Genomic DNA, 27,801 nt, shown 5'->3' with positions numbered 1-27,801 from the left:
GGCGAGCGGGAGCTCGAATTGCGAATGTTGAGGCAACGCGGGCCTAACTGGCTGAGAGGATCTGACCTGACTGTAGGCTGCGAGGCAGGGGTAGCTGGTCTCTCCTTCCTGCCGTGCGATGATGTCGAGGTCTCTCCCCGGTAAGAAGGACGTTCGTTCCGACGGCGAGGCTTGGCCTGTTGCGTGGCCGGATGCCGATGAGGAAGCAACTTCTGGGCTTGAGGTAGTGGAGGAAACTGTTGTTGATACTGATACTGGGAAAATTGATGCAGCACTTGTTTCTGATAGAGTTGAAATTGTTGGAACTGTTGCATTTGACCTTGCATAGCTCGCATGCATTGCATCAAGTCTTCAAGCTGGTTTTGGCTGGCCATCGGAGGAACAATGGAGGGTTCAGTGAAGGTTGTTCCAATCGTGGAAGGAAGTGGAAGGTTCACAGGTGCCACTGTCTAAGGCACATTCAGGCTGGGAACTCCGTCCGCAGAGAGGGGGACGGTGAACTGTCCAATGCAGACAGTGGGAAGCTTGGGGTTGCTCCTCAGAGGTGTTTTGGTTTGCACCTCGTCCAGCATTGCTGGAGGAAGCCATGGATGCTGAGTTCTGAGAGTTGCAGAGATTGGAGGAAGGCTTTTTGAAGTGATTCCCACAGACGACGCCAAATGATGTAGCGCGATCTAGGCACTCCTTGCTGGTAGAAACCTAGCTCCTAGCTGGTGATGGACGGTACCTGAGATGAAGAGGAAGGTGAAGAATTCCCGGGGAGCTCGCCCGGCAGGAACACTCCGATGCTTAAGTTAGAACTCTGAGAGAACTGTAGAGAATGTAAAGAGAGAGCTAAGAGTGCCGAAGGCGCAAGTTCAGTACCTTTTCTCCTTGGGGATCGGGGTCCTTTTATATTGGAGATCTGTCAAATCAGGCGTAACCGCCTCTGCCGCGGCCGTTACTGCCAGAGCCGAGGTGGCGGATGTAGGCACCTGTTGCAGGGTACGGACCTGTCAAGCGTGCCACATCTTGCAGAAATGGCAGGGCACGACGTTGCCTGACGAGGGACGTTGGCGCAACCTCCAGATTCGGCAGGTACTGCTGTCAAGTAGATCTTTCCTATAGGTTGTCGAGCTACTTTGCATCGAGCTACCTTGGGCTGAGCTACCTTACACCGAGGTGCTAGGGGTGTGCCAAGGTGCTCATGCTTGAGGCGAGCCTTAGGCAAGTATGGACAAGAGTGTTAATGGTGTTTACCTGAAGTGTTTCCAATTTGGAATACTTAGCCGCAGATCGGGGTGTTCCCTTCTCAGGAAGGAAGAGTTCGGGGCTCACTGGGAGGAGCTCGGGTCTTAGGAAGAGCTCGGGACTCCTCGCTTAGAGAGAATTCGGGGTAAGCTGGATGTTACTTCCCGACGAGTTGCCACATCCACCGAGTTGTCCGACCGGGCTCCGACGAGTTCGTTACGCCGAGTTATGGCCAGGCTGTCACGCTGAGTTGTCACTTATGCAAGGTTGTGTCAACGTGTCCCCGTGCTACGATGTCAGGCCAAATCACCCTCCATCAGGTTGAGAATTTGCCATTTTTACTTCTAGTCCAAATCAACTTGTTCGGTCATTGATTAACAGATAGCTCCAAATTTAGAATTTTTTGAGCTATAGCTGGACTAAACATATTAAGAATCTTATTTTCATCCCATTTCCTTCTATTTTGGTCTATAAGTTCAAAGACCTTTACTGGTTTCAAAGACCTTTTATTTTGGTCTAGGATCCAAGGGTCATCCCATATTTTCACTTATTGGCCACTACTTATTTTCCAAAACACTTTTCCTTCTATAATCTTTTTGTCAGCCAGGATACTTCTCCAACCACAAGAGGCATTGCTTCTCTAGGGGGCTAGGAGAAAGTTTGACTCAGGATAATATTTTGCTTTCAAAACTCTAGCCCACATACTAGAAGAATCCAAGCACAGCCTCCAAACTAATTTGGCTAGCAGAGCTAGATTAAAGGAATGGGGTCCCTAAAGCCTAGACCCCATTTAATTTGTTTTTGCTAACCCGATTCCAATTAATCCATCTTACCTTTTTCTTATTTTCATTATCCCCCACCAAAATCTTTTTTGGTAGCCTACCATGATCTTACAAATTCCCTTTGGAATGAGAAAATAGGACATACAGTATGAGGGAATAATAGTAATGACAGATTTTATGAGAATTTCCTTCCTTGCTTGTGATAGTAGGGTACCTTTCCAACCTTTGGCCTTATTTGAAACTCTCTGCCAAATGACCAAAAGTTTGCATCTTGTTCCTGCCTATAAGGGTTTTGAACCCAAATAGATTGAAGGGGTTTCCACTTTTTTAATGTGCAAATACTTGAAGATATGTTTTTTTTTTTTTTTTTTTTTTTTTTTAATTCGGGGTGCATATTTTTACTAAAGAAAACTTCAGACTTTTGATAATTCATCTGCTGCCCGTAAGCTTTTTCAAATACAGAAATGGCCTCCAACAAAGAGTTTGCTTCTCTAAAATCAGCCTTTGAGAAAATATAACTATCATCTACAAAAACTAAACGAGAAACAGTTGGGGCCCTTTTGTAGATTTTGGTACTAGAAAGCTCATCTCTATCAACTTTTTTATTTAGAATGGAGGACAAAACAGCAGAACATAGAAGAAAAGGTGTTAGACAGTTATGCCCTTAGCTCCAATCAGATTGATGTATCTTTTGATATTTATTGTAAATGAATAAAGTACATAATTGATTCATGTCATTGTGGTGTGCTTTTGTGTAATATCATTAAACTGGAAACTTATGAGACTCGTGTTAGTTTAGAATCTTCACAGCCGTTGGATAGATCTGGGGAGATTTATCCTACCAAGGCTGACACTGATGTGCCGCCAAGTTGGTTGGGGTGACTTGTCTCAGCTGCCAGGGTGAGACCTGAGGTACATGCAGTGTGGGTTTTCTTGAAACCCTGAACCGGACCAAAATTTCAGTATTGCCCTAGACCTTGGAGATAGATGGGCAAAACTGGATTTTACACCTGACCCCTAGACTCGATTATGGTACTGCACTAGGTGTCAGGTCAGGCTGTCTTTGATATGCCAATCAGTGAGATCCTTAGAGGGGGTCAAAACTTGGGTATGTTGGGACAGTTCGAGAATTCATCTGAGTGGGTGATCATAGTGACAGGATTAACCCCTTTGTCGGGCAAAGTGAATGACCAGGGATGCACTATCTCTGATGGAAACCTAAACTGCTGGCAATTGATTTTAATCGTTGAAATTTGTTTTTGCAAAATATATTTATATAGAGATATACAATATATATTATGGTTCAAAATATTTGCAAAATGTTTTAATTCCCGAATCCATATGAATAGAGAGTGCAGCATTGTACCTTGCAGCTGAGAGAAAGGTCATCTCTTGTCGGGCAATATTTGATCATTATGGGCTGAGAGGTTAAGTGTAAGACTATTGAGGGTAATACCTGATGGGTTAATCTTGCATGTGCCCACAGTTCTTGGACTTTCATAAGGTGGTTGGACCCAATGACCATTTAGTGTAAATGTTGGGCCCATTTAGAGTCCATCACTATGGACTCAGGGGTTCATTGTCTCCTACAGTGAATTCGGTTAGGCCTTATAACAAAGGCTGGGCTGAACCCATGTGGTTGATGTATAGATTAATGTTTGGGTCCCATGCCATACAAAGAGAATCAACTGAGCAGTAGGTTAAGAGGTTAAGTGAGTACATAAACTATTATCAAATGAGAAAAGCCCAGAATTTAGGCTTCCGGACTTCTAAACAGCCTGAAGCCGACGCAAAAAGACTTGCCAAATGCGGCCTTAATCTGATTAATCTGGTTTACAACGGTGGAGGGTGGGCCGGTGGGAGGTTTTTTCGGACTTTGGAATTGGAATAAATTCAATGAAATTTTTAGTGTGGGGCTCTAAAACTTTATCTAAGTTGATCTCGTCACCACTGAGCGTTCAATGCCTCGAAGCGCACCACTAACGGACGGACGCCTTGGCAGTTTCAGTGATGATTGCATGCATCTCTGTATCTGTCCTATAGTCGTCGTTGGGTACCCTGATGTGAAGGATGGAGTTTCTACTGGAGACATCACAATGGACACTGAGGCCGCAGCTGATACAGAGGTAGAACTTCACTCAGTGCCGGAGTTGGAGCAGGAATATCACAATGCCTCCAACGAACATAAAGGTTGGTCCTTTTCTTCTATATATTCATGGAAATTATGGAAGAGCAAAATAACAAAACAGTCTGAACATATACGAGAAGAAGGGTAGTTTTAATATTATGTAATATTTAATTGATGAATACTAAAAATAACTTTTATATGTACATGGATGCTGGGCCCCATTACGCCTCAACTCTGTAGAACAAGAGCTACAGTCTATGCGAATTTCACACAGAACTAAATCGAAACCCTATTGGGTTTAATAGAATCCCCGAAATAAAATGAAACTGAGGAAATCTTATTCTGTTTTTTTTTTTTTTTTTTTTTCTCGGATGTTGGTTTAAACCAAACGAACCAACGACGAAAGTAATTAAGAAAGGGAAGAAAATATCAAATTGCCAAGCACGTACATCTTACCCCTAGTTTCTTTCTACCCAAGTACGTACATCTTCAAGTTCAGACCCTTCTTTAAGCTTTTGGAGGGATTCAGAGAAGAAATCTGAATCTCTCTTTTCTTTTCTACTTGACTTTCTGAGAATTACATTTGTTTTTTCTTTCTTTTTCCAGTCATAGAGCAAATCTTCATGGACAGCCAATGAGAAGGCGACAAAGAATACATATAGGGGCATTTTAGTGAATTAATGTTTGATCTAATTACTGAAAGCATGGCACATAGGCAAGCATGATGAAGGTTGCACCCTTTCTGTCGATTAAATGTTCAAAGTACAGTTCATGTCCATCCATGCACGTCCGAGACCCATATCACACTCTTGCACTCTTGAAAAGACTAAATATCTGCTGAAAGTATCTGCTGATACAAGGAACTTGAAATTGGGTAAAGTTCTCCATGGTCAGTTGATCAAGAGATCAGCTGAAAGCATTGAAGACGTCGTAATTCAATCCAACAGTTTGATCAATCATTATGCAAAATGCAGACAAATGTCATTAGCCTGTCAACTGTTTGACCGAATGCTCGAAAGAAACCTAGTTTCTTGGAGTTCTCTGATGGCGGGTTATCTCCATAGTGGGTTATCTTCTGAAGTTCTTAGACTATTTAAGACAATGAATTTGGATGGAACTCTGCAACCCAATGAGTATATATTTACCACTGTTATTTCTTCATGTTCTGATATCAGAGCACTTGAAGAGGGAAAACAGTGCCACTGTTATGTATTGAAGTCTGGATTGTTATCTTACTCATATGTTAAAAATGCTCTTCTATATATGTACTCAAGTTGTTCAGATGTGCAAGGGGCTTTTGAGGTTTTCGAGACCGTGTCGGGATCAGATATTCTTTCCTATAATTCAATGATCCATGGGCTTTTAGAACACGGGTATCTGAATAAAGCATTGGAAGTTTTAATTAAGATGGTGAGTGAGCCTGTCGTGTGGGACAATATCACATATGTTACTGTTATTAATCTCTGCAAACATTTGAAAGATTTAAACTTGGGGTTGCAAATCCACAATCGGATATTCAGGACTGGTCTTAAGCTTGATGTCTTCATTTGTAGTGCAATTATAGACATGTACGGGAAATGTGGTAAGATATTCAGTGCAAGAAATGTTTTTGATGGGCTATGCAACCACAATGTGGTCTCATGGACAGCTATCATGGATGCTTATATCCAGAACGGTTGCTTTGAGGAAGCATTTAATCTGTTTATCCAGATGGAGCGTAAAGGTGTTCTTCCCAATGAATGCACATATGCTGTTATATTGAATTCATGTGCAGAGTTGTCTTCACTGAGGCACGGAGATGTATTAAATGCACGCATAAAGAAATCAGGACTTAGTGATTATGTTATCATCGGGAATGCCTTGATCAACATGTATTCCAAGAGTGGTGATGTTGAATCTGGGCATCAAGTCTTTTCGGATATGACTTACCGTGACATCATTACATGGAATTCAATGATATCTGGCTACTCCCATCATGGACTTGGTAGAGAAGCTTTGGAAGTCTTTCAAAATATGTTGGCAGCTGAAGAAGCACCTAATTATGTAACTTTTGTTGGAGTTTTATCTGCTTGTGGCCATTTGGGCCTTGTTGACAAGGGGTTCTACTATTTGAATCAGATAATGAAAGGCACTGGGGTCACACCAGGGGTGGAGCATTATACTTGCATTGTTGGGCTTCTGTGTAGGGCAGGGCTACTCAAGGAAGCTGAGAGTTTCATGAGGTCTACACCAGTCAAATGGGATGTTGTTGCATGGCGTACCTTGCTCAATGCTTGCCATATCCAAGGAAACTTTGGTCTGGGAAAGAAAGTAGCAGAGACTATCCTAGAGTTGGATCCTGATGATGTGGGGACATATATCTTGTTATCGAATATGTATGCCAAGGCAAGGAGGTGGGATGGAGTTGCAAAGATTAGGAAGTTGATGAGGGGAAGAAACATTAAGAAAGAACCAGGGGTGAGCTGGATAGAGATAAGAAATAACATCCATGTCTTTGTTTCAGAAGACAAGAAACACCCCCATTCAAGTCAGATACATGAAAAAGTTAGTGAGCTACTGTCACTGATAAAACCATTAGGTTATGTGCCCAGAATTGACACTGTGCTGCATGACGTGGAGGATGAACAGAAGGAAGAGTATCTCAGTTATCACAGTGAAAAGCTGGCTGTAGCATATGGACTTATGATTGCACCTATAGGAGGACCAATTCGTGTCATTAAGAACCTTCGGATGTGTGACGACTGCCACTGTGCCATAAAACTCATATCAATGGTCACTAACAGAAAAATAATCATCAGAGATGCCAATCGGTTCCACTGCTTTAAAAATGGCAGTTGCTCTTGTGGTGAATACTGGTGATGATCCATTAATCTTTCAGTCATTGAGCAACTTATCTAAAGAAAATAGTCTATTCAGCTGAGAGGTCAACTGTGCTGTATTACACAAAATCAGCTTTCAATGCAAGCCAAACTGAGCTTTTATCAGGAGGTCCATTTTGCTTGGATTCCATGTAAGTATTCTAAACCACATTTGTTAGGAGTTGACTTAAGTTCTATTTTTCATGAAGTATAAAATTGTAAGTTAATTTCTCCTGATCACCTAGGTAGACATTCAATTCTATATTTGATCTTCTTTAGTTTGTGTGGGTTACTCATACAGCAGAACCACAAGGGGAAGCAAGGAAAATAGTTCCCAAAAATGGAAACAGAAATTATAGTTTTCAAGTCTTGTCAGTATAGAGGAATTACCCATCTCCTTAAGCTTGAATACACCTGAGCCATCAGAAACAGGTTAGCTTTTGTAAATAAATCATGAATTTGGGAGAAATCAGTTTCCTTTGCAACTAATCTAGATCCTTTAACATATTAGTATTGTCCCTAACTGATTTTTAGTTTGCACTGACCAAAGCAGATGGTGCATAGAAAAATAGGATAACAAATAACTGTTGGTGGCATGAAAAGAACCATTATTATGGTTTCTTTCTTGTAGGTTTGGAGCTACTTGTTAGGAGATCAATACTATTTGTTGAGATTGCTTAGACAGGGGTGTTTTTGGAACTTTTTCTCTTCCTTGTACTCTTTTTGTATTTGGGCTCCCAAGTAGGGGCTTCCTTGTAATTTACTATCTTCCAAGTATAAAGTTTTTTTGAGGGTGTGAACAGTAACAAGAACACACCTCTCAACACATCTTCTTCTTCTTCTTCTTCTCTCCTCTTGCTTCTCTCTTCTAAACCCTAGTTTCAACTTTTGTTTGTCAACTTGGTATCAGAGCGGGTAAGGGAACTTGGGAGTAACTCTCCTACTGATCTTCTCTCACGAGGTGAATTGCTAACGTTAGACTGCTGCCGGATGACGTCAGCAGTCTGTACAAGTGTCGGTGGCAGTCAATGAAACTTACCTGGTTTGATTCGCCCTGATTTTAGATGAATTTTGGTATGACTCTTGCCCTCATTTGAAGCTTCTATGATTTTAGTGATTTTTTCAAGGAGAAAATCGCAGAAATTTTAGATCTGATGTCGAGCCTTGTACATCATGTTTAATGGCTTCTTCTTCTGTTAAACCTAGACCATTCAAGTCATTTTACTCTTTGGGAATGATAGAAAGTGGTCCTGTAATTTTCTGAGCCCTGTATAATTTTTCGGTGTTTTTTTCTCCCTTTATTTTGCTGCCAATTTGGTTTTTTGGCCTCCTTTTGTATCTTAACCGTGTGGTGACCTTGGTTCTTGGGTCAGTGGCTTTGGTTAAATATTGGGGGTCTTTTTTGGTTGGTGAGAAAGTGTTTTGATAGAATATGGAATCATCTAAGGATGTTCAGATGGTTTCCAGTGTGTTCCCGGGAAGTGTAGATATTGTTAGTGGGATGATAACTATATTTAAACTTGATCGAACCAATTTTTTAGAGTGGTCTCAATCTGCTAAACTTACCATTACTGGGAGTGGTAAACTAGGATTCATCACAGGAAAGGAGGTGAAGCCAAACCTTGAAGACCCGAAATTTGTAAAGTGGGAACAAGATAACTCCCTTGTTATGTCATGGATGATTTGCTCAATGCAACCTCATATTGCCCGAAACTACATGTTTCTTTCAACGGCCAAGGATATTTGGGATAGAGTTGTTGCCACTTATTCCCAAGTTAACAATACAGCTAGAGTGTACCAGCTTTGGAGGGAAGCTTGTAGTATGCGTCAAGGGGAGAGATATGTGGCTATGTATTTATCTTCTCTACAATCTATTTGGGAAGAAATGGATCACTTGAAAGCACTCGTATGGAAGGACCCTGAAGATGGTGAGCAATATTGGAAGTACATAGAAGATAATAGAGTCTTTGATTTCTTGGCTAGCTTAAATCTAGAGTTTAATTTTACCAGGCAACACATTCTTAAATCTAGAGTTTAATTTTACCAGACAACACATCTCTTGCTTCCGCTTACTCCCTTGTACAAGGGGAAGAAAGTCGAAGGACCGCCATGATGCAACCTCCTATGATTGATCACTCTGCTTTTATGTCATCTCGACCCAAGCAAAATACTAGCAAGCACCCTATTACTGAGAAGGCTGAGGATATGTTTTATTTGTGATTATTGCAAGAAGCCAAGACACACCAAGGAAAGGTGTTGGAAGGTCAATCCTCATTTAAAGCCAGAAAAGTACAAAATCAGGAAGAAGGGAAATGTTCACTTGGCTACAGTTGGTAATGGTGTTCAACCTTCTGATGTGCTTGATTCTTTTGACGTAATGGACAAACTTAGGAATATATTGTTGCAGCTTGAAAAGGGTGGTACAACCTCCTCATCTGGTTCTGGACCTAGTAATCCATCTAGTTCATATGCCAAAACAGGTACTACACTTGTTTGTTCCACATCTTTTAGCTCATGGATTGTAGACTCTGGGGCTAGTGCCCATATGATTAGTATACCCCCACATTTTACCTCATATAAGTTACCTAGGGGTGATCATTTCAGCCCGGCCCAAAAATTCCGGGCTTGGGCCTGGGTTTTGTGTTCAGGCCCGGCTGGGCCTGGGCCCACATCAGGCCCGCAAATTTTAGGGTCAGGCGTGGGCTTAGTACTTCAAGCCTTGCCTAGGCCCGGGCTGACCCGCATATATTTAAATTAACACGTTTTGTGTATAATGTATACATGTATACATGTTATTTTACATTATATTATATATTTTATATATAAATATTATAACATGACATGTATAATTTATATTGTATGTAATATTTTATATTATATAATGTATAAAATAAGTTTATGTGCATGGTATGTCATTTAATATAAAATATTATAGATATGTAATGTTTTATATATGAGTGACATTGGCCTAGAATCAGGCCTGGCCCATCTTAGGCCCATATAGACCTGGCTAGGGCTTATGTTTCCGGCCCGGAACCTCGGGTTGGGTCGGGCCTGGGCCTAAGCTGTAGCCCTTATCATAAGTGTAAAGCTCGGCCCGGGCCCAGCCTATGATCACCCCTAAGTTAACCCCAGGGAAGGGCAAGATTACTGTTGCTGATGGATCTTAGACCCCTATTTTGGGTCAGGGTGAAGTCAAACTCACTCATAACCTTTCTCTTGGATCTGCTCTTCATGTGCCCCAACTACATAAAAATTTGTTGTCTGTTAGTTCTCTTATGAAATCCCATAAATTGCTCAGTGACTTTTTTTTCCTACCCATTGTGTTTTTCAGGACTTGAGCACGGGGAAGATGATTGGAAGTGGGCATGAAGTTGGAGTCTACCTCTTTGATGGACCTTCAAAGCATTGACTGTCAAGCCAAACTGAGTTTTGTTCAAATGAAAAAATGAGTCTTTTGAAATTATGGCATTGTCATCTTGGTCATATGTCTTTCAATTCTGTAAAACTTTTGTTTCCAAACTTGTTTGACTCTGTGCCAAAGTTGAATTTTGAATGTGAATTTTGTCATCTGTCCAAACAATGTAGAACTACATATTTTGCAAGTAGTAAAAGAAGTAATGTTGCTTTCCATTTGATCCATACTGATGTTTGGGGCCCATGTGCTATCTCTTGGATGGGTGGGTATAAATATTTCATCCTCTTCATTGATGACTACAGTCGGTATACATGGCTTTACTTGATGAAAAGTTGGGATGGAGTTCCTATGGTTATTTAAAACTTCATGAATATGGTAGAGACAGTTTGAGAAAAGAGTGAAGATAATAAGATCTGACAATGCCAAAGAATACTTTGAACATTAGTTGCATAGATTTCTTGAAGATTGGGGTATTATTCACCAAAGTTCATGTAGTCATACTCCACAACAAAATGGGGTGGCTGAAAGGAAGAACAGGCATGTCGTTGAAGTTGCTTGTGGTCTACTGTTTCAAATTCATGTTCCTACTCGTTTCTAGGGTGATCCTGTTGAGACAGCTGTGTATCTTATTAATAGACTCCCGTTAAGGGTCTTAAACCTTCATTCTCCTCATCAACTTCTCTTCCCCAATGAACCTCCTTTTAATCTACCCCTTAAGATCTTTGGTTGTGTTTGTTTTGTTCATGATATGAGTCCTTCCCAGCGTAAGTTTGATCCTAAATCAGTTAAATGTGTATTCCTTGGTTACTCTCCAGTCCAGAAAGGCTATAGATGCTTTGATGCTTTATCTGGCAAAAGATATGTCTCTAAAGATATTACATTTTTGGAGTCCTCTTCCTTTTTCCACTCATCCTGTCCTCTTAACGGGGAGAATGTGAGTGAAGATCGGACTCCCTTCTACCTTCCTGTTCCTCCCTCTTTTCTTTATAACGATGGTATTCCTTCTCCTCCTCCTCCTCCTATGTATCGACCTCGGTCCTGGCAATAGTTTTTCAGCAGGCGCAGTAAGAGGGTGGTCTTGAAGCTAAATGCCCATCACAATCTAATTCCCCAGACTCAGGTGATCTTGAAGCTTCTGACAATCCCATTATTGATTTTGACTTTGATCTTCCTATTGCCATTCGAAAAGGGAAGATGACATGTAGCAAGTATTCTATTACTAATTATGTGTCTTATTATGCTCTCTCACCTTCCTATTGTGCTTATATTTCTGCCATCTCTTCTGTTTCCATCCCTCATAGTGTTATAGAGGCAATGCAATCCCCTCACTGGAAGGAAGCTATGAACCAAGAAATGGAGGCCCTAATAAAGAACCTGACTTGGGAGGTTGTTCCTTACCCTAAAGATAAGATTCCTGTTGGGTGTAAGTGGGTTTATACTGTTAAGCACAAGGCAGATGGCTCGATTAATAGGTACAAAACTCGACTTGTAGCCAAAGGATACACTCAAACTTATGGCATTGATTATCTAGAAACATTTGCTCCACTTGTTAAAACGAACTCTATTTGTGTGATCCTATCTCTTGCTGCCCATTACTCTTAGCCTTATATCAAATGGATGTAAAGAATGCCTTCCTTAATGGGGACTTACAAGAGGAAGTGTATATGGACTTACCACCTGGGGTAAGCTTTCCTAACAGTGATGGAAAAGTCTGTCACCTTAAGAAGTCTTTGGATGTGCTCAAACAGTCCCCGAGAGCCTGGTTTGACAAGTTCAGAAATGTTATCTTAAAGATTGGGTTTGCTCAGTCTCAAGTTGACCACACCTTATTCATTAGAAGAGTTGATTGTAGAGTAACAATGTTGATAGTATATGTTGATGACATTGTTGTGATAGGTGATGATATCACATGTATCTCTCAATTAAAGTCCTTCATCGCTTCTGAATTTGAGATTTAGGACCTTGGTAATCTTCGATATTTTCTTGGCATTGAAGTTGCAAGATCCAAGAAGGGAATTTTTCTGTCACAAAGGAATTATGTACTTGATTTGCTTCATGAAGTTGGGAAATTAGGGTGTAAGCCTGCAGAAACTCCAATTGATCCTAACCACAAGTTGAGTTCCACTGAAGGAGAAGTTCTTCTAGATAGGGGGATATATCAGAGATTGGTAGGTCGCCTTCTGTATCTCTGCTTGACTAGACCTGACATATCCTATGCTGTTGGAGTGGTTAGCCAATATATGCATGAACCTGGGACATTTCATATGCAAGCAGTTAACCGAATTTTAGCCTACCTGAAAGGATGCCCTGGTAAAGGGATGTTGTAATCCAATCACGGCTTGGACAGGGTCCATTGATGATAGAAGATCTCAATCTGGTTATTATGCCTTTGTGGGAGGCAATGTGGTTTCATGGAGAAGTAAGAAACAATTTGTGGTTGCTCGTTCTAGTGCTGAGGCAGAGTATAGGGCAATGGCTCATGGAGTGTCTGAACTACTTTGGTTGAAGACTTTATTGACTGAGATGGGCATCCAAGCAGATATTCCAATGAGACTATTGTGACAATCAAGCAGCCATAAATATTGCCTACAATCCTATCCAACATGATCGTATAAAGCATATTGAGGTGGATAGACACTTCATTAGAGAAAAGGTTGATAGCGGAGAGATTTGCCTTCCTTTTGTAAGGTCAGAAGACCAACTAGCTGATTGCCTTACTAAAGGTGTCCACCATCCAAAGTTTCCTAAGAACCTTGACAAACTGGGCATGATTGACATATATGCTCAGCTTGAGGGGGAGTGTTGAGATTGCTTAGACAGGGGTGTTTTTGGAACTTTTTCTCTTCCTTGTACTCTTTTTGTATTTGGGCTCCCAAGTAGGGGCTTCCTTGTAATTTACTATTTTCCACAGTATAAAGCTTTTTTGAGGGTGTGAATAGTAACAAGAACACACATCTCAACACATCTCTTCTTCTTCTTCTCTTCTCTTGCTTCTCTCTTCTAAACCCTAGTTTCAACTTTTGTTTGTCAACACTATTCATACATAAAATTACTGTATATACTATTTTCTTTGTGCTTTAACTGTTGTTATTATTATTAAGAATCTACTGTATATTGTATATACCATTTTCTTAGCAATTCTTGGAGTCAGAGGTACACACTTGGCAATTTGATATTTTCTTCCCTTAATTACTTTTTTTGTTGGTTCGTTTAATTTAAACCAAGTTGTGAAAATACTGAATTAGATTTTACCCAATTGGATTTTTTTTCCTTCAACTTCGATTCTTGAACACTTGAAAGTTGTAGAAAATATTATTACTTCTGTTAGATTTAAAGGACTACCTATTTTGTAGCAACTATGCTTGCAGGAGAAGCTTAGAGTTGTAAAATGGGCTGGGCTGCTCGTGGGTTGGCATGACTGGGGCCATGGCCCATGTGGTAGTATAGTACTGGGCTGTGTCGGGTAGAGGGACTTGAGGCCAAGGTTCAAAGTATCGATATGATACGCATATCAGTACTTAGAAACGGCTGAAACACCTTTTTTTTTTAGTTTTTTTTTTCAAATTTTGGATTTTTGGGAAGCTTAAAACGTGTTTTTTATTATTAAAAAAATTGGGGGTCCGAAACACCTGGAAACAGGCATTTCGGACCGTATCTTTTGAGCGTATCGTATCAATACTTTAAACCATGCTTGAGGCACATGGGTTGGCATGGCACGACCTAGGAAAATGGCTCATGTTGGCATGGCCTACAACCCAGCACAACTTGGCTTGTATTGTGGCCCGACACCGATCAACACACGTTGGCCTACAAGAATATAGCCATTGGGCCCCTAATGGCTATAATAGGTTTTAATGGGGCCAAATTTACTGAAATGCCCCTCAATAGATAAACATCTAGTTTCAGGGGCGTTTGCATATTTTACCTTGGGGGCATATGACTTTAATGGCCCCAACAACTACATAACAACTAGTTTGGGGGGCATCTTGGTATAATGATAAATTAACTTTATAATAAACCAAAATATCCCTCCCAACAACTATAGACAAATAATTTAGGAGGGTATTTTGGTTAATTGAATAATCCTCAACTCCTATAAATACACTTACCCTCTCTCATTCTTATCACAACAACTCTTATTCTCATGACAACAACTCTTATACTCTCTCATTTGTGTATTTTAGCAAGAAGAATTTTTAAATTCTTGTTCATTCTCCTCCGTACTCTTGAGGAGCTTATATGACCATCGATTTATAGAGTATACACCAGATGTTATCAGGAACTTGTATCAACATCTACATCATCTCCAACTCTACCTTTTGACCCACCACCCTCATCTGAGTCATTGACAGATCCATCACCGTCAGACCTTGATCTTCCTATTGCTCTTCAAAAGGGTAAGCATTCTTATACTAGTTACCTTCATTTCCTCATTTATCCCTTGCCCATTAAAAGTTTGTCTTTTTCTCTTCATTCTTTGTTCTTTGTTTTGTTTAGGAAGCTCTTGCCTAAGAAATACTTCAAAGATTCTAGATCTTTTTTTTCTTCATGCTCTTCAATTCAATCATACTTGGGACCTCACTTCCTTACCACCTAGGAAGCATGTAGTTGATTATCGGTGGGTGTATTCAATGAAACATTGTCAAGATGAAAGCATTGAATGATTTAAGGCATGACTGGTGGCAAAAGGCTTCATGTAGATATATGGTGTTGACCATTCTAAGACCTCACCATTTGTTAAATTGCCCTCATCAGGGTCCTTATTTCTCTAGAGCTCATTTTGATTGGCCCTTATTTCAGCTCAATATCAAGACTGCCTTCCTCAATGGTGATCCTAATATTGTGTTTGGTTGTAGTGCAATTTTATTTTCACTAATACAAATGCAAGGTAATGCAAATGAAAAGAATGCAAATTCTGGTTTAATTTTGTTTGGATTTTACTTTATTTTGCTTCAGGTCTTATTTTACTTCATTTGTACTGCAATTAAACAAAATAAGGTAAAATTTGAAACAAAAATAAATAAAAAATTGCATCCAAATTATTTGCACTACCATAGTTTTTCATTAGTGCAAATAAATTTGTACCGCAAACAAATACAGCTTAAAGAAGAGTGTATATGGAGCAACCTCTTGGGTATGTTTCTCAATTTATGGGTTGAAGCAATCACCATGAGCTTGGGTTGGTCATTTTAACAGTGTGATATAGGAATTTGGTCTTAAGCAGTTTGAGGTTAATCATTCAGTGTTCAGTAGGGACATTGTATCGGGGAAGATTATTTTGGTAGTATATGTTGAAGATATTGTTCTTACAGGCAGTGATGTATCTGGGATCAATGAACTCAAATAGTTTTTTGTAGTAATATTTCAAACAAAAGATCTAAAATCTTTGAAGTATTTCTTTGGTATTGAAGTAACTCAATCAAAATGGAGAATCTCCTTGTCCCAATGTAAGTATGTCTTAGATTTATTGGACGAGACATGGCTTTTAGGAGCCAAACCTATTGAGATTTCTATGGACCTAAATGTGAAGATGACTGATAGTTAGGGGGAATCATTAGGTGATATGGGAAGGTATAGGAGATTAATTGGTAAATTGATCTACCTTACCATTACTCGGCTTGACATTTCCTTTATTATTGGTGTACTAAGCCAATTTATGCAACATCCAACAACTGCACTGGGAAGGTGTTATGTGAGTGTTGAGGTATTTGAAGAGTGCCCAAGACCCTGGGCTATCATATAAGAAAGGGAGAGAATGGTCTCTAGAAGGATATTCAAATGTAGATTGGGTAGATTCCTCGATGGACAAGAAGTCTACTACGGTTTATCGTGCTATTCTATTTGGGAACCTCTTTACCTGGAAGAGTAAAAAGTAAAGTGTTGGTGCTAGTAGTCCTAAGGCAGAGTGCGGGGAAATGGCATACACTGCATGTGAATTGATTTGGTTAAAGCATCTCCTTCAAGAAATAGTATCCCTATTGGCAGACTGGTCAAGTTGTTTTGTGACAATCAAGTTACCACACACATTGCCTCCAACCTAGTTTTCCAATTGAGGACTAAACATATAGAAGTTGATTGTCATTTTGTGAGAGAAAAAGCGATAAATGATGATCTTGTTACTCCATATGTGAAGTCAGAAGACTGACTGGTTGATTTAGTCACTAAAAGCTTGGGTCTCACACAAGTTGGAGCTTTACAATATATGTGCACTAGCTTGAGGGGGACTGCTGAACCTAAGTTAAGGGGTAAGTCATTTATATGCTTATTTATTTTATCTCTGTTGTAAGTTACTTAATAGGGTATTTTGTTATTATTTGGAATGTGTAGAGAAGATGGGCCGAATGGCCCATAGGCTGTTTATCCTTTTTTATCTTTTATGTTCTTTGCTGTAATGGGCCTTAATCTGGGCTTTATTCTTTCATGTTTTGTCTTTTTAATTTTCTACCTAACTAGGGGCTTCTCTGTAAATTACTAAAATTTAACTTAATGAAATAGAATTAAGGGAGTAAGAGAAGAGGTTATGTTCGAAAATCTCTCTCTCTGAACCCAAGTTGCCACCACCTTCTTCTTCTTCTTCTTCTTCTCTCCTCTTGAACTCTGATTTCTACTACTTTTTTTTTTTTGAATTTTTGCAACTTTCTAAACAGTCCTTTCTTCTCAAAAGGCTGTTTTTCTTCTTGGTATCAGAGCAGGCTCGTTTTTCCCTTTTTCACCTTTTTTTTCCCATACACAGTGTGTATAGAGAACTAAATCGTATGTGTTGAAGTTTGACCTGCCATAGAATTCTGTCTTGTTCGTTGACTGTAGAGTAAAGTAGACAGCAAGAAGTAGGAGAGGAAAGAAGAAAAGAGAGAAGAGAGAAAAGAGAGAAAGGCTGGTTCGAATTAGGGAAAAAAGTTAATCCCTTGATTCGGCCAGACCTATTATTATATTATTGACTTATTGAAAAAGACTTGAGTGCCCTTCTTTAAGTAAGAGGCACTCGAACTAACATAACAGTACACATCAGCATTCTCAACAAGTACAAAGACTGAAATACCCCTTCACTAACACCACTAACACTCCCCCTCAAGCTGGTGAGTATATATCATATAATCCCAGCTTGTTACATATGTAGTCCACTCTCCCCCGACTCAAGCCTTTTGTAAACAAGTCTGCCCACTGGTTTCCCGTACTAACATATGCAGTTTCTATCACCCCATTCAGCACCTTCTCTCTCACAAAATGACAGTCAACTTCGATGTGCTTGGTTCTTTCATGAAACACTGGATTGGAAGAGATATGAACCGCTGCCTGATTGTCACAGTAGAGCTTCATTGGAGTACTGATGTCATATCCTATCTCCTGTAGAAGGTTCCTCAGCCACACTAGTTCACAAGCAGTATGTGCCATGGCCCTATATTCCGCTTCTGCACTGCTTCTTGCCACAACTGTTTGCTTCTTACTTTTCCATGTTACCAGGTTACCCCCCAGAAAGGTGCAATAGCCTGTGGTAGATCGTCTATCAGACATAGAACCTGCCCAATCAGCATCGGTGTATCCTTCTACTACTAGTTTTCCACCACTTCTGTACAGCAAACCACGACCAGGAGCTCCTTTCAGATACCTCACAATCCTTAGCACTGCATTCCAATGTGGGACCAAAGGTTTCTGCATGAACTGACTCACCACACTAACCGCAAATGAAATATCTGGCCGAGTAATGGTTAGATAGTTTAGTTTGCCTACAAGTCGTCGGTATCTGCCAGGCTCTTCAAACACTTCACCTATATCACTGCTCAGCCTCGTATTTGTTTCCATAGGTGTCTCAGCCGGTTTAGTACCCAACAATCCTGTTTCTTCCAGTAAATCAAGCACATATTTCCTCTGGCACAAATTAATGCCATGCTTAGATCTTGCTACCTCTATGCCCAAAAAGTATTTCAACTTGCCAAGGTCCTTTGTCTGAAAGTGTTCCTGTAGGAATGCCTTCAATCTGTCAATGCCCATTTTATCATTCCCAGTCACAACGATATCATCCACATACACCACCAATATTATTTTACCTGCCGAAGAGTCAAGACTGAAGACAGAGTGATCAACTTGGCACTGTTTCAGACCAAACTTCTTGACCACCTCACTGAACCTACCAAACCATGCTCGAGGGGACTGTTTAAGTCCATAAATAGCCTTCTTAAGTCTACATACCTTACCATCCTCCCCCTGAGCAACAAACCCAGGTGGTTGCTCCATGTAGACCTCCTCGAGCAAATCCCCATGCAAAAAGGCATTTTTGATATCGAGCTGATGGAGAGGCCAACCAGACATAGCTGCAAGAGAGATGACGACACGAACTGACCCTATCTTAGCAACCGGGGAGAACGTCTCCGTGTAGTCAATGCCATAGGTTTGGGAGTACCCTTTGGCAACCAGCCGTGCCTTCAGGCGCTCAACACGACCATCTGGCAAGTACTTAACACTATACACCCACTTACAACCGACAGCTTGCTTCCCAGGAGGAAGAGCGGTGAGATCCCAAGTGTGATTATGATGCAAAGCAGAGAGCTCTTCTTCCATAGCACGGCACCACTCTGGAGAGGTAAGGGCTTCCTGGACATCCTTAGGAACAACCACGGAGGATAACAAAGATATGAACTGGCGATGGGAAGCGGAGAGGTGGGTAAGTGAAACAAAATTGGAAATAGGGTGAAGGGTGCAAGTACGCTTACCTTTCCGTAAGGCAATAGGAAGATCTAGGTCGGAGGCTGGTGTCGAAGCTGGAGCTGGATCTGTCGACGGTGATGAAGCTGGAGGAGCTGCAGCCGGTACACGTGGGCGATGTGTATACACGTGACGGATGGGTGGACGGTCAACCAATGGTGGCACCGGAGGCAAGGACGTAGGCATGACTGGAACCAAAGGAGGTGGATCAGCCACAGGAAGAGGAAGAGGAGGTGGTGATGTGGGGGAAGCAGCAGCACCGGACCCCACGAAGAACGGAGTAGACTCAAAGAATGTAACATCAGCACATACCAAGGAACGACGAGAACTAGGATGATAACACTTGTACCCTTTCTGAGTTCGGGAATAACCAAGGAAGATACACTTCATGGAACGTGCATCTAACTTGTCAGTCCCGGGACTCAGATTATGAACGAAGCAGACACACCCAAATACCCGAGGAGAAAGCGGAAACGGAGACATGTTGGGGAATAAGACACTAAAAGGAGAACGACCATCAAGGATAGACGTGGGCATCCGATTAATTAAGAAACAAGAGGTGAGCATTGCATCGCTCCAAAAAGTTTTGGGAACATTCATGTGGTGCATGAGGGAGCGTGCCGTTTCTACAAGATGGCAGTTCTTTCTCTCAGCAACCCCATTTTGTTGCGGAGTATAGGTACATGAAGTTTGGTGTATAATGCCATGTTGGTCCAAGTATTCTCGAAAAGATGAAGACAAGTATTCACGACCATTATTAGAACGGAAAATTTTGATGTGAACACCAAATTGATTGCGGATCTCAGCATAAAATTTCTGGAAGATGGAAAATAATTCACTTCTTTCTTTCATTAAATAGAGCCACGTCATTCTTGAACAGTCATCAACAAAAATAACAAAATATCGGTATCCATTATATGACATCACTTTATAAGGACCCCAAACATCTGAATGAATTAAAGAAAAAAGACTCGACACACGGTTATCGACCCTAGAACGAAAGGGAACACGATGGTGTTTCCCAAATTGACAAGACTCACAATCTAAAACAGAAAGTTGACTCAATGAAGGGACTAAGGACTGCAACACTTTCAGCGAAGGATGACCAAATCTACAGTGCCACTGGAGAGGAGAAATGGATGACTGAAGAGCCGTTGACGTTCGTCCACCACCATCAAGATAATACAGTCCACCGGCTTCATGCCCTCCACCAATCTTCATCCCCGTCTTGAGATCCTGAAAAACACACATAGAAGGGTAAAAAGTGATGGAGCACTTAAGTGACTTGGTCAACTTACTAACAGACATAAGATTAAATGGAAGCTTAGGTACATATAAAACAGAGGATAGGGATACAGGGTCTAGGTCAACATTACCAACACCACAGATAGATGACGTGGAGCCATTAGCAAGGGTAACAGATTGTGATGTTGAGCAATGAGTGAGAGATGAAAACACACCTGGAGTTCCCGTCATGTGATCGGAGGCTCCAGAGTCAATAATCCAGGGGTTGGGTGTGGATGCCAAACAAGCCATACCTGAGTGTGCAAAGGAAGCTGTGTTCTGCTGCGACTTGGATTGAACAAACCTCTCATACTCATCACGAGGAACACTCACCATCTCCTTGCCTGGACCATCTGAGGGAGTAGAAGGCATCGGGTCAGCTGACCGTTTCTCCTGTGTAGGGCTGAAACTGGTGTCACTAGTCATGGCATGGTTGGCCCACGTCGAGGGAGGACCATGTAAGTCATAGCAGTAGTTAATGGTATGTCCACCCAAACCACAGTGAGTACACTTCCGTGGACCCGAGCCACGTCCTCTACCACGAGCTCCCCCTGAATCTCTGCCTCCAGTACGACCACCACCACGGATATGTGTAGATCCACCACTACCACTCCTGCCAGGCTGGGTTCCTCGAGTCCCACTTCTGCCACCTCGGCCTCTTGACACTGCAAATGCTGATTTATCGGAGACATTAGAGTCCATAGATCCAATGGAAGCCCTCCGAAGACGAGCAAACACCTCCTCTAAAGATGGAAGAGTAGATCCCCCTAGTATCTGGGCTCGTACTGGTTCATACTCAGACTTCAGCCCCACCAGAAACCGTGTTACATCAAGCTGCTCTCGCTGTTGCTGTTGAACTTTGACATCTGAAGTGAGAGGATGATAGACATTTAACTCATTACGGATATTCCTCACATTGGCATAGTACTCCTCAAGGCTCTGATTTCCCTGTTGCAGATTGAAGTATTCCTGATACAGTTGATATACCCTAGTGGTATTATCCTGACCTGAATACAGTTTCTTGGCATGATCCCACACCTCTTTGGCTGTGTCAAGAAACATGAAGTTCACACTGATTTTGGGTTCCATACTGTTCCACAACCATGTAATGATCTGTGCATCTTCCTGTTCCCAGTCTTCATACTCCTGAGAATTAGCGGGGGGTTTCTCCTCTCTTATATGCTTCACTTTCTTCTTCGCCTTCAGAAAAACCTCTACAGACTTGGCCCAAGGGACATAATTCTCTCCATTCAGTTTAATGGAGGTCATTTGGACATTCAGGTAGTCAGTAGATATCATGACACTAGGTTTACTATCACTGTTATCTGCCATTGCCGAACTCCCTTAATTCTGAGCACTGAATTAGGAGCACTACACACTGCACACTACACACAGACACTTCATCGAAATCTGCACACTGATTTCAACAGCTGAGAACTGCAACACCACAAACCCTACTCACCGAAGTCTGTACACTGATTTCAGCAGTATTAAATGTTGAAAACTACAACACCACAACCCCTACTCACCGAGGTCTACACACTGATTTCAGCGATATCAAAAGCTGAAAACCACACTTGTAACACCACCAACATTAATCCACAACTATAGGAAGCTTCACCATTAAGTAGACACTATTGCCATTCGAATCACACACAAACCAGAATAAACCCTAGCATAAACCCTAGCATACTGCAATCTGAGAACCCATCATGCGAACTGTACTACACCTCTCATGTATTCCATAACAAAAAAAATATATAAAAAAAACTTTACCTCATCGCCTGAAGGCCAACCATACGAAGGGCTGAGACACCACTGCACCACACGTACCAGCCCTAACTAGGGCTTAGAAACCACAGCAACCAATCACCAACGACACAATCGGAGGCATAGAGACCTCCTAGGGAAGAGGGCGATCACTCCTTTTCAGCCCTTTTCCCAGTCTCCAACTCACAACTGAGAACCCCAAGTGAAACCCTAATTCGAATGCGCAGAAGGCAGAATTCTAGCAAGTCTGATTTGGTGAACCTAGCTCTGATACCATGTTGAAGTTTGACCTGCCATAGAATTCTGTCTTGTTCGTTGACTGTAGAGTAAAGTAGACAGCAAGAAGTAGGAGAGGAAAGAAGAAAAGAGAGAAGAGAGAAAAGAGAGAAAGGCTGGTTCGAATTAGGGAAAAAAGTTAATCCCTTGATTCGGCCAGACCTATTATTATATTATTGACTTATTGAAAAAGACTTGAGTGCCCTTCTTTAAGTAAGAGGCACTCGAACTAACATAACAGTACACATCAGCATTCTCAACAAGTACAAAGACTGAAATACCCCTTCACTAACACCACTAACAGTATGAATAGTTAAAGAAACCTATTTCAGCCCAGTTGTTAGTGGTTTCTGGAGAAAAGGGGACTGGTTTTGTCGTCCTCTTGGCAGATTCAAGTGTGTTGCCCAAAACCCTAATTTTCTGGAGAGATCTGATTGTGGGCCCCACAGGGAGTTTGACCTAGGCGCTCAATGACTGAAGGCCTTCTCATTCTTCTTCTTGAAGATCGAACCAAGTGGATTGGTGTTCTATGAAGTCTACAAGGAGCGGCTGAGTTTTCTCTGTTTCTCACAGCTTCCGGGTGTGACGCAGGTTATTGGTACGGCTGCATAGAGGTTGGCTCACAACACAGTTTTTGTTCAGTCTTTATTTGTTGCTATTTGAAGTTGTTTGAAGTCATTTTTGAAGTATTTAAGAAGATGAATTCCTTAGACTTTGAAAACAAGCATGTTGCTGAATTCGGACAGGTTCCGGGAGCCTCTGTAGACTCTCTACTGGCTGTGACCACAGTCAAGTTGGATGGAACTGTTAGACAGTTATGCCCTTAGCTCCAATCAGATTGATGTATCTTTTGACATTTATTGTAAATGAATAAAGTATATAATTGATTCATGTCATTGTGGTGTGTTTCTGTGTAATACCGTTAAATTGGACACTTATGAGACTCGTGTTAGTTTAAAATCTTCACAGCCATTGGATAGATCTGGGGATATTTATTCTGCCAAAGCTGACACTGATGTACCGCCAAGTTGGTTGGGGTGGCTTGTCTCAGCTGCCAGGGTGAGACCTGAGGTACATGTAGTGTGGGTTTTCTTAAAACCCTGAATCGGACCAAAATTCTAGTATTGCACTAGACCTTGGAGATAGATGGGCAAAATTGGAATGTTACACGTGACCCCTACACTCGATTATGGTACTGCACTAGGTGTCGGATTTGGATGTCTTTGATATGCCAATTAGTGAGATCCTTAGAGGGGGTCAAAACCTGGGTATATTGGGACAGTCTGAGAATTCACCTGAGTGGGTGATCATAGTAACAGGATCAGCCCCTTTGTCGGACAAAGTGAATGGTTGGGGAATGCACTTAAAGAGTCCAGATCCAAATAAAGATTTGGATCAGGAAACTCCTAATTTGATTAGGATTAAGCTGATCTTAAGCTGCAGATAAGATAAGGGATTATCCTTATCACTTAAAGAGTCCATATCCAAATAAAGATTTGGATCAAGAAACTCCTAATCAGATTAGGAGGTTGTCTCTTTAAGGCTATAAATAAGAGAGTAGGGCAGACATGCAAAAGACACTAGACAAGACATGTTAAATTACAAAGCTCTTCCCTGTTTTTGCCACCCCTACCCAGTTCGATCTCCACTTGTGGGAGTGATCAAGAATTGTTGTTGATATTGCTTCTTGGCAGAAGAAGCAATCTGAAGTCGTGCTCAGTAGCCCTCTACTCCATTATTGTTGAAGAATTCGGTTCTTGCTGAAGAGCCGTCCTGCTTATTCTGCTTCACCTCACACTATGTCATCTTCAGTGGAAGCAGGTTTTGGTTTTCTCCTTGGGCGTGAACACCTTCATTGAGAGTTACTGCTACTCCGTATCAGACATATCCCTCTCCTCCCTTTTGATTCCAGATCTGGTCCGGTTTGGTTCAAGATTGAGCCTTGAAAATGCAGTTTTCTAAAATAGGGAATGTGATTCCCAAATGGGAGAGAGAAATTTTTGAAATTTCCCCCAACCTTCCTGCAGGGTTCGGCCCATCCATATGTTGGATCTCTCATCCCTTCAGTGGTATCAGAGCCAGGTTCAAATCTTGAACCGAATTAAACAAGATTTGAATCTGCGCAAATGGGCAGAAGGCATTCTACCCGATTTGCATAGTTAGCATTTTTCGGGGAAATCGGTTCCCAGTTTTTGGGTGAATGATCTGAAATTAAATATTTATTAATCTGATTTATATTTAGAATTGTTCTTTATATATTTCTTGGATTTTGGGCTATTCGTATGGTGGAGATCAAATTCTTTTATTGGTGCAAGAAATCTGCGCACCTACTGATTTACTCTATTCATTCTTGGTTTGTAATTAATTTTTTTTTTTTAATTTTTAGACGGAATGTATAGGAATTCAAATCTGATGTAATATTAATAGAAAAATTAGTTTTTCTAATTTTATTTAATTTGAAAATGAAGTAGAATGCGCAAAGGAGAGAATTTCACAGATTCGGGTTCAGCGATCTACGATTTGCAGTTTTGGAAACTACATACTACGAACTGATCTTTGTTTTTGCAGGGTAGCAGTTTTACGAATAACCCTCTTACTGATTCTTGATTGTCATGTATCAGTTGTTTAATTTCAGATCATCTTCTTGAATTGAATCTTGAATTAAACATCAAACCCTAGACCCATTCGAACCAGATTGGACCAAATTGGTTGGACCGAATCTGTGGTTCAATAGGGGCTGTTCTTAGCTCTAAAATTTCCTTCATGGGCCGAGGGATTGATGGTTAATTGCAAGATGCAATTTGGCCCACATCTGTAAAACCCAGTTTTAATCTGTTAAAACTGCTTTAGCCCAATTCAGCATAAATGCTATATGGGTCGAACTGCTCTGTGCAGTTCAGCCCATATACCTAGATGATATTAATTGATAATATTATAAATGGGCTTTATTTATGGGTTTTACATTTATTTAATTGATTGGATCATTTATGGATTTCATGCATGTGATGTATGAATGTGTAATGTGCTACGTTCATGGGCCATAAGCACTTGGTCCATGCTGATTCGATAGTGGCTCTTTCGCACACCATGGCTGAATGCACATCATTGTCATTCGTATCATTGGATGATCTCCCTGCATGGTGGGCCCCACACCAGCTTCCTCCCCAAGAGGAACCATGTGGAACCCTAGCTGTTTAGGGCCCATCTAAATCTGGCTTTATGAAAGTTAGTGGGAGCCACTTTGGTTTGATCTAAATTAAACTAGGGCGTAATTATTCATTCCCTCCTGAAAATATAAGTGCATGTGATAGGGAGATTCATATGATGAAACTCTCTAAAGGCCTTCCATCATTAGTATGAAGGTTGGCTGTATTGGTGGGTGGAGATGCACCATAAAATTGGGCTATCCATCTGCTAATGCAATCGGCTGGATTGCTTTATAAGATGATAGGGGCGTCATAGACCGATGTGGGAGGGGCCTATCCTAAAATGGAAGACTCTCTCACGGTACCTTGGCGTTCACGAACATGATGGGTGAGCACTTACTGGACAGAAAGGTTTAACCTAAAATAGCTATGAACCTTGTCTAACAGAGGCCAAAGGGAAAGCTCATAAGATGAGTGGATGAGATCCTTCACAGAAGGTGATGGTGTTTTGCAGCTGAAACATTTGGCTCCATACACCCTATGTGGTTTCCCACATTTCCAGAGACATAACTGTCTCCGTAACTAATATTGGAGGGAATCTCAGAGATGCCCAAAATGGAAATGGAACATAGATTAAAAGCCCTTTCTATGTGATGACATGAATCAATTAGGTTGTGGACTTACAAAATCTGCCTTGCCTTTACTAGAAATGGCAAACGGAAACTTCACCAAACTGTTGGATGATAACAAACTCAAGGGCCCTAATTATGCTGACTGGTTCCAAAACCTTATGGTGGTTCTAACGTCCGAGAAATTGGACAAAATTGCTAAGAACCCTGCTCCGGATCGTCTGGGTGACAGGGCTTTTGAGGCTTGAAGAAGAGAGTATCAAGAATAGGAAGAGAAAGTATGGCTTTCACAGCAATTCTCCATGAGAGATCTTGGAGAAGCTTCTTATATCTTGGGACTTCGACTCTATAGAGATAGATCGAAAAGGATAATAGGATTATCATAGTCTACTTACATTGACAAGATAGTCAAGAGATACAGTATGGAGAACTTCAAGAAAGGAAATGTTTCTTTCAAACATGGAGTCACTCTCTCCAAGGGTATGTCTCCCAAGACACCTGAAGAGATTGAGGGCATGAAAGAAGTTCCCTATGCCTCTACCGTAGAGAGCATCATGTATGCCATGCTGTGCACTCGGCCAGACATTGCTCAGGCCGTGAGTGTGGTAAGTGGATACTAGTCTAACCTAGGACAAGAGCATTTGACTGTTATGAAAAACATGCTGAAATACCTTCAAAAGGACAAAAGAGTTTTGTTTGGTATTCGATGGTAGTTCACTACAGATCGTCGGGTATACTAATACTGACCGCCAGTCAGATCCAAATGGTAGAATGTCTACATTTGGTTACATCTTTACGATGGGGTCCTGCGTAGTAAGAAAAATAGTCCACAACCCAAGCCGAGCACATTGCCGTAAGTGAGGCTGCCTAATAAACGAAGGTGTTCATTCTGGAATTTGGAATTTAGCACATCATCCATTCCACTGTTGTATGACAACACTGGATCTACGAGAGATTGATATTAAAGGGTAGCATCAGCGGAAAATGTAGCAGACCTATTAACTAAGCTATTGACACAGAAAGTGTTTGAGAAACACGTGGAAAGTATGGGACTCCAGCTTGTACCCGATTGGACCTAAGTGCAAGTAGGAGCTATTAGACAATTATGCCCTTAGCTCCAATCAGATTAATGTATCTTTTGACATTCATTGTAAATGAATAAAGTACATAATTGATTCATGTCATTGTGGTGTGTTTCTGTGTAATACCCTTAAAGAGAGCCAACTGGGCAGCAGGTTAAGAGGTTAAGTGAGCACATAAACTTAATGGGCCTAAAGCCCAATTTCGAAATGGGTTAATTAGATTAATTAAATAGGGGCGGATCTAGTTTTGGATCAATAGATAAGGATAAGAAGATAAGTCTTACCCACTTAAAGAGTCCAGATCCAAATAAAGATTTGGATCATGATACTCCTAATTTGATTAGGATTAAGCTGATCTTAAACTGCAGATAAGATAAGGGATTATCCTTATCACTTAAAGTGTCTAGATCCAAATAAAGATTTGGATCAGGAAACTCCTAATCAGATTAGGAGGTTGTCTCTTTAAGGCTATAAATAAGAGAGCAGCGCGGACATGCA

The 27,801-nt window shown here is 41.1% G+C and overlaps 1 protein-coding gene across 6 annotated transcripts in view; it reads left to right on the top strand.

The window, feature by feature from the left end:
- The first annotated feature begins 3,877 nt into the window (after positions 1-3,877).
- LOC104597727 (pentatricopeptide repeat-containing protein At5g39680) overlaps positions 3,878-27,801 on the top strand; it is a 74,718-nt gene continuing 50,794 nt past the window's right edge. For 3 of the 6 annotated variants that reach the window (XM_088900465.1, XM_088900466.1, XM_088900467.1), the window contains exons 1-2: positions 3,878-4,202; positions 4,747-7,150. In XM_088900465.1, coding sequence (XP_088756591.1) covers positions 4,894-6,999 — 2,106 coding nt within the window. In that variant the 5' untranslated portion in view covers positions 3,878-4,202; positions 4,747-4,893 and the 3' untranslated portion in view covers positions 7,000-7,150. Of the gene's footprint in view, positions 4,203-4,467; positions 4,618-4,746; positions 7,151-7,299; positions 7,446-10,332; positions 10,647-27,801 lie in introns of those variants that run through there. The other 3 variants (XM_010259449.3, XM_019197789.2, XM_088900468.1) reach the window with 3 other exon arrangements.

Source organism: Nelumbo nucifera, chromosome 3, assembly GCF_055504915.1.
Source record: "Nelumbo nucifera cultivar China Antique chromosome 3, China Antique-T2T, whole genome shotgun sequence".
NCBI classification, from domain to species: Eukaryota; Viridiplantae; Streptophyta; class Magnoliopsida; order Proteales; family Nelumbonaceae; genus Nelumbo; species Nelumbo nucifera.
The sequence above is the reverse complement of the archived record's forward strand: the minus strand, read 5'-3'. Positions and strand labels throughout refer to the sequence as shown.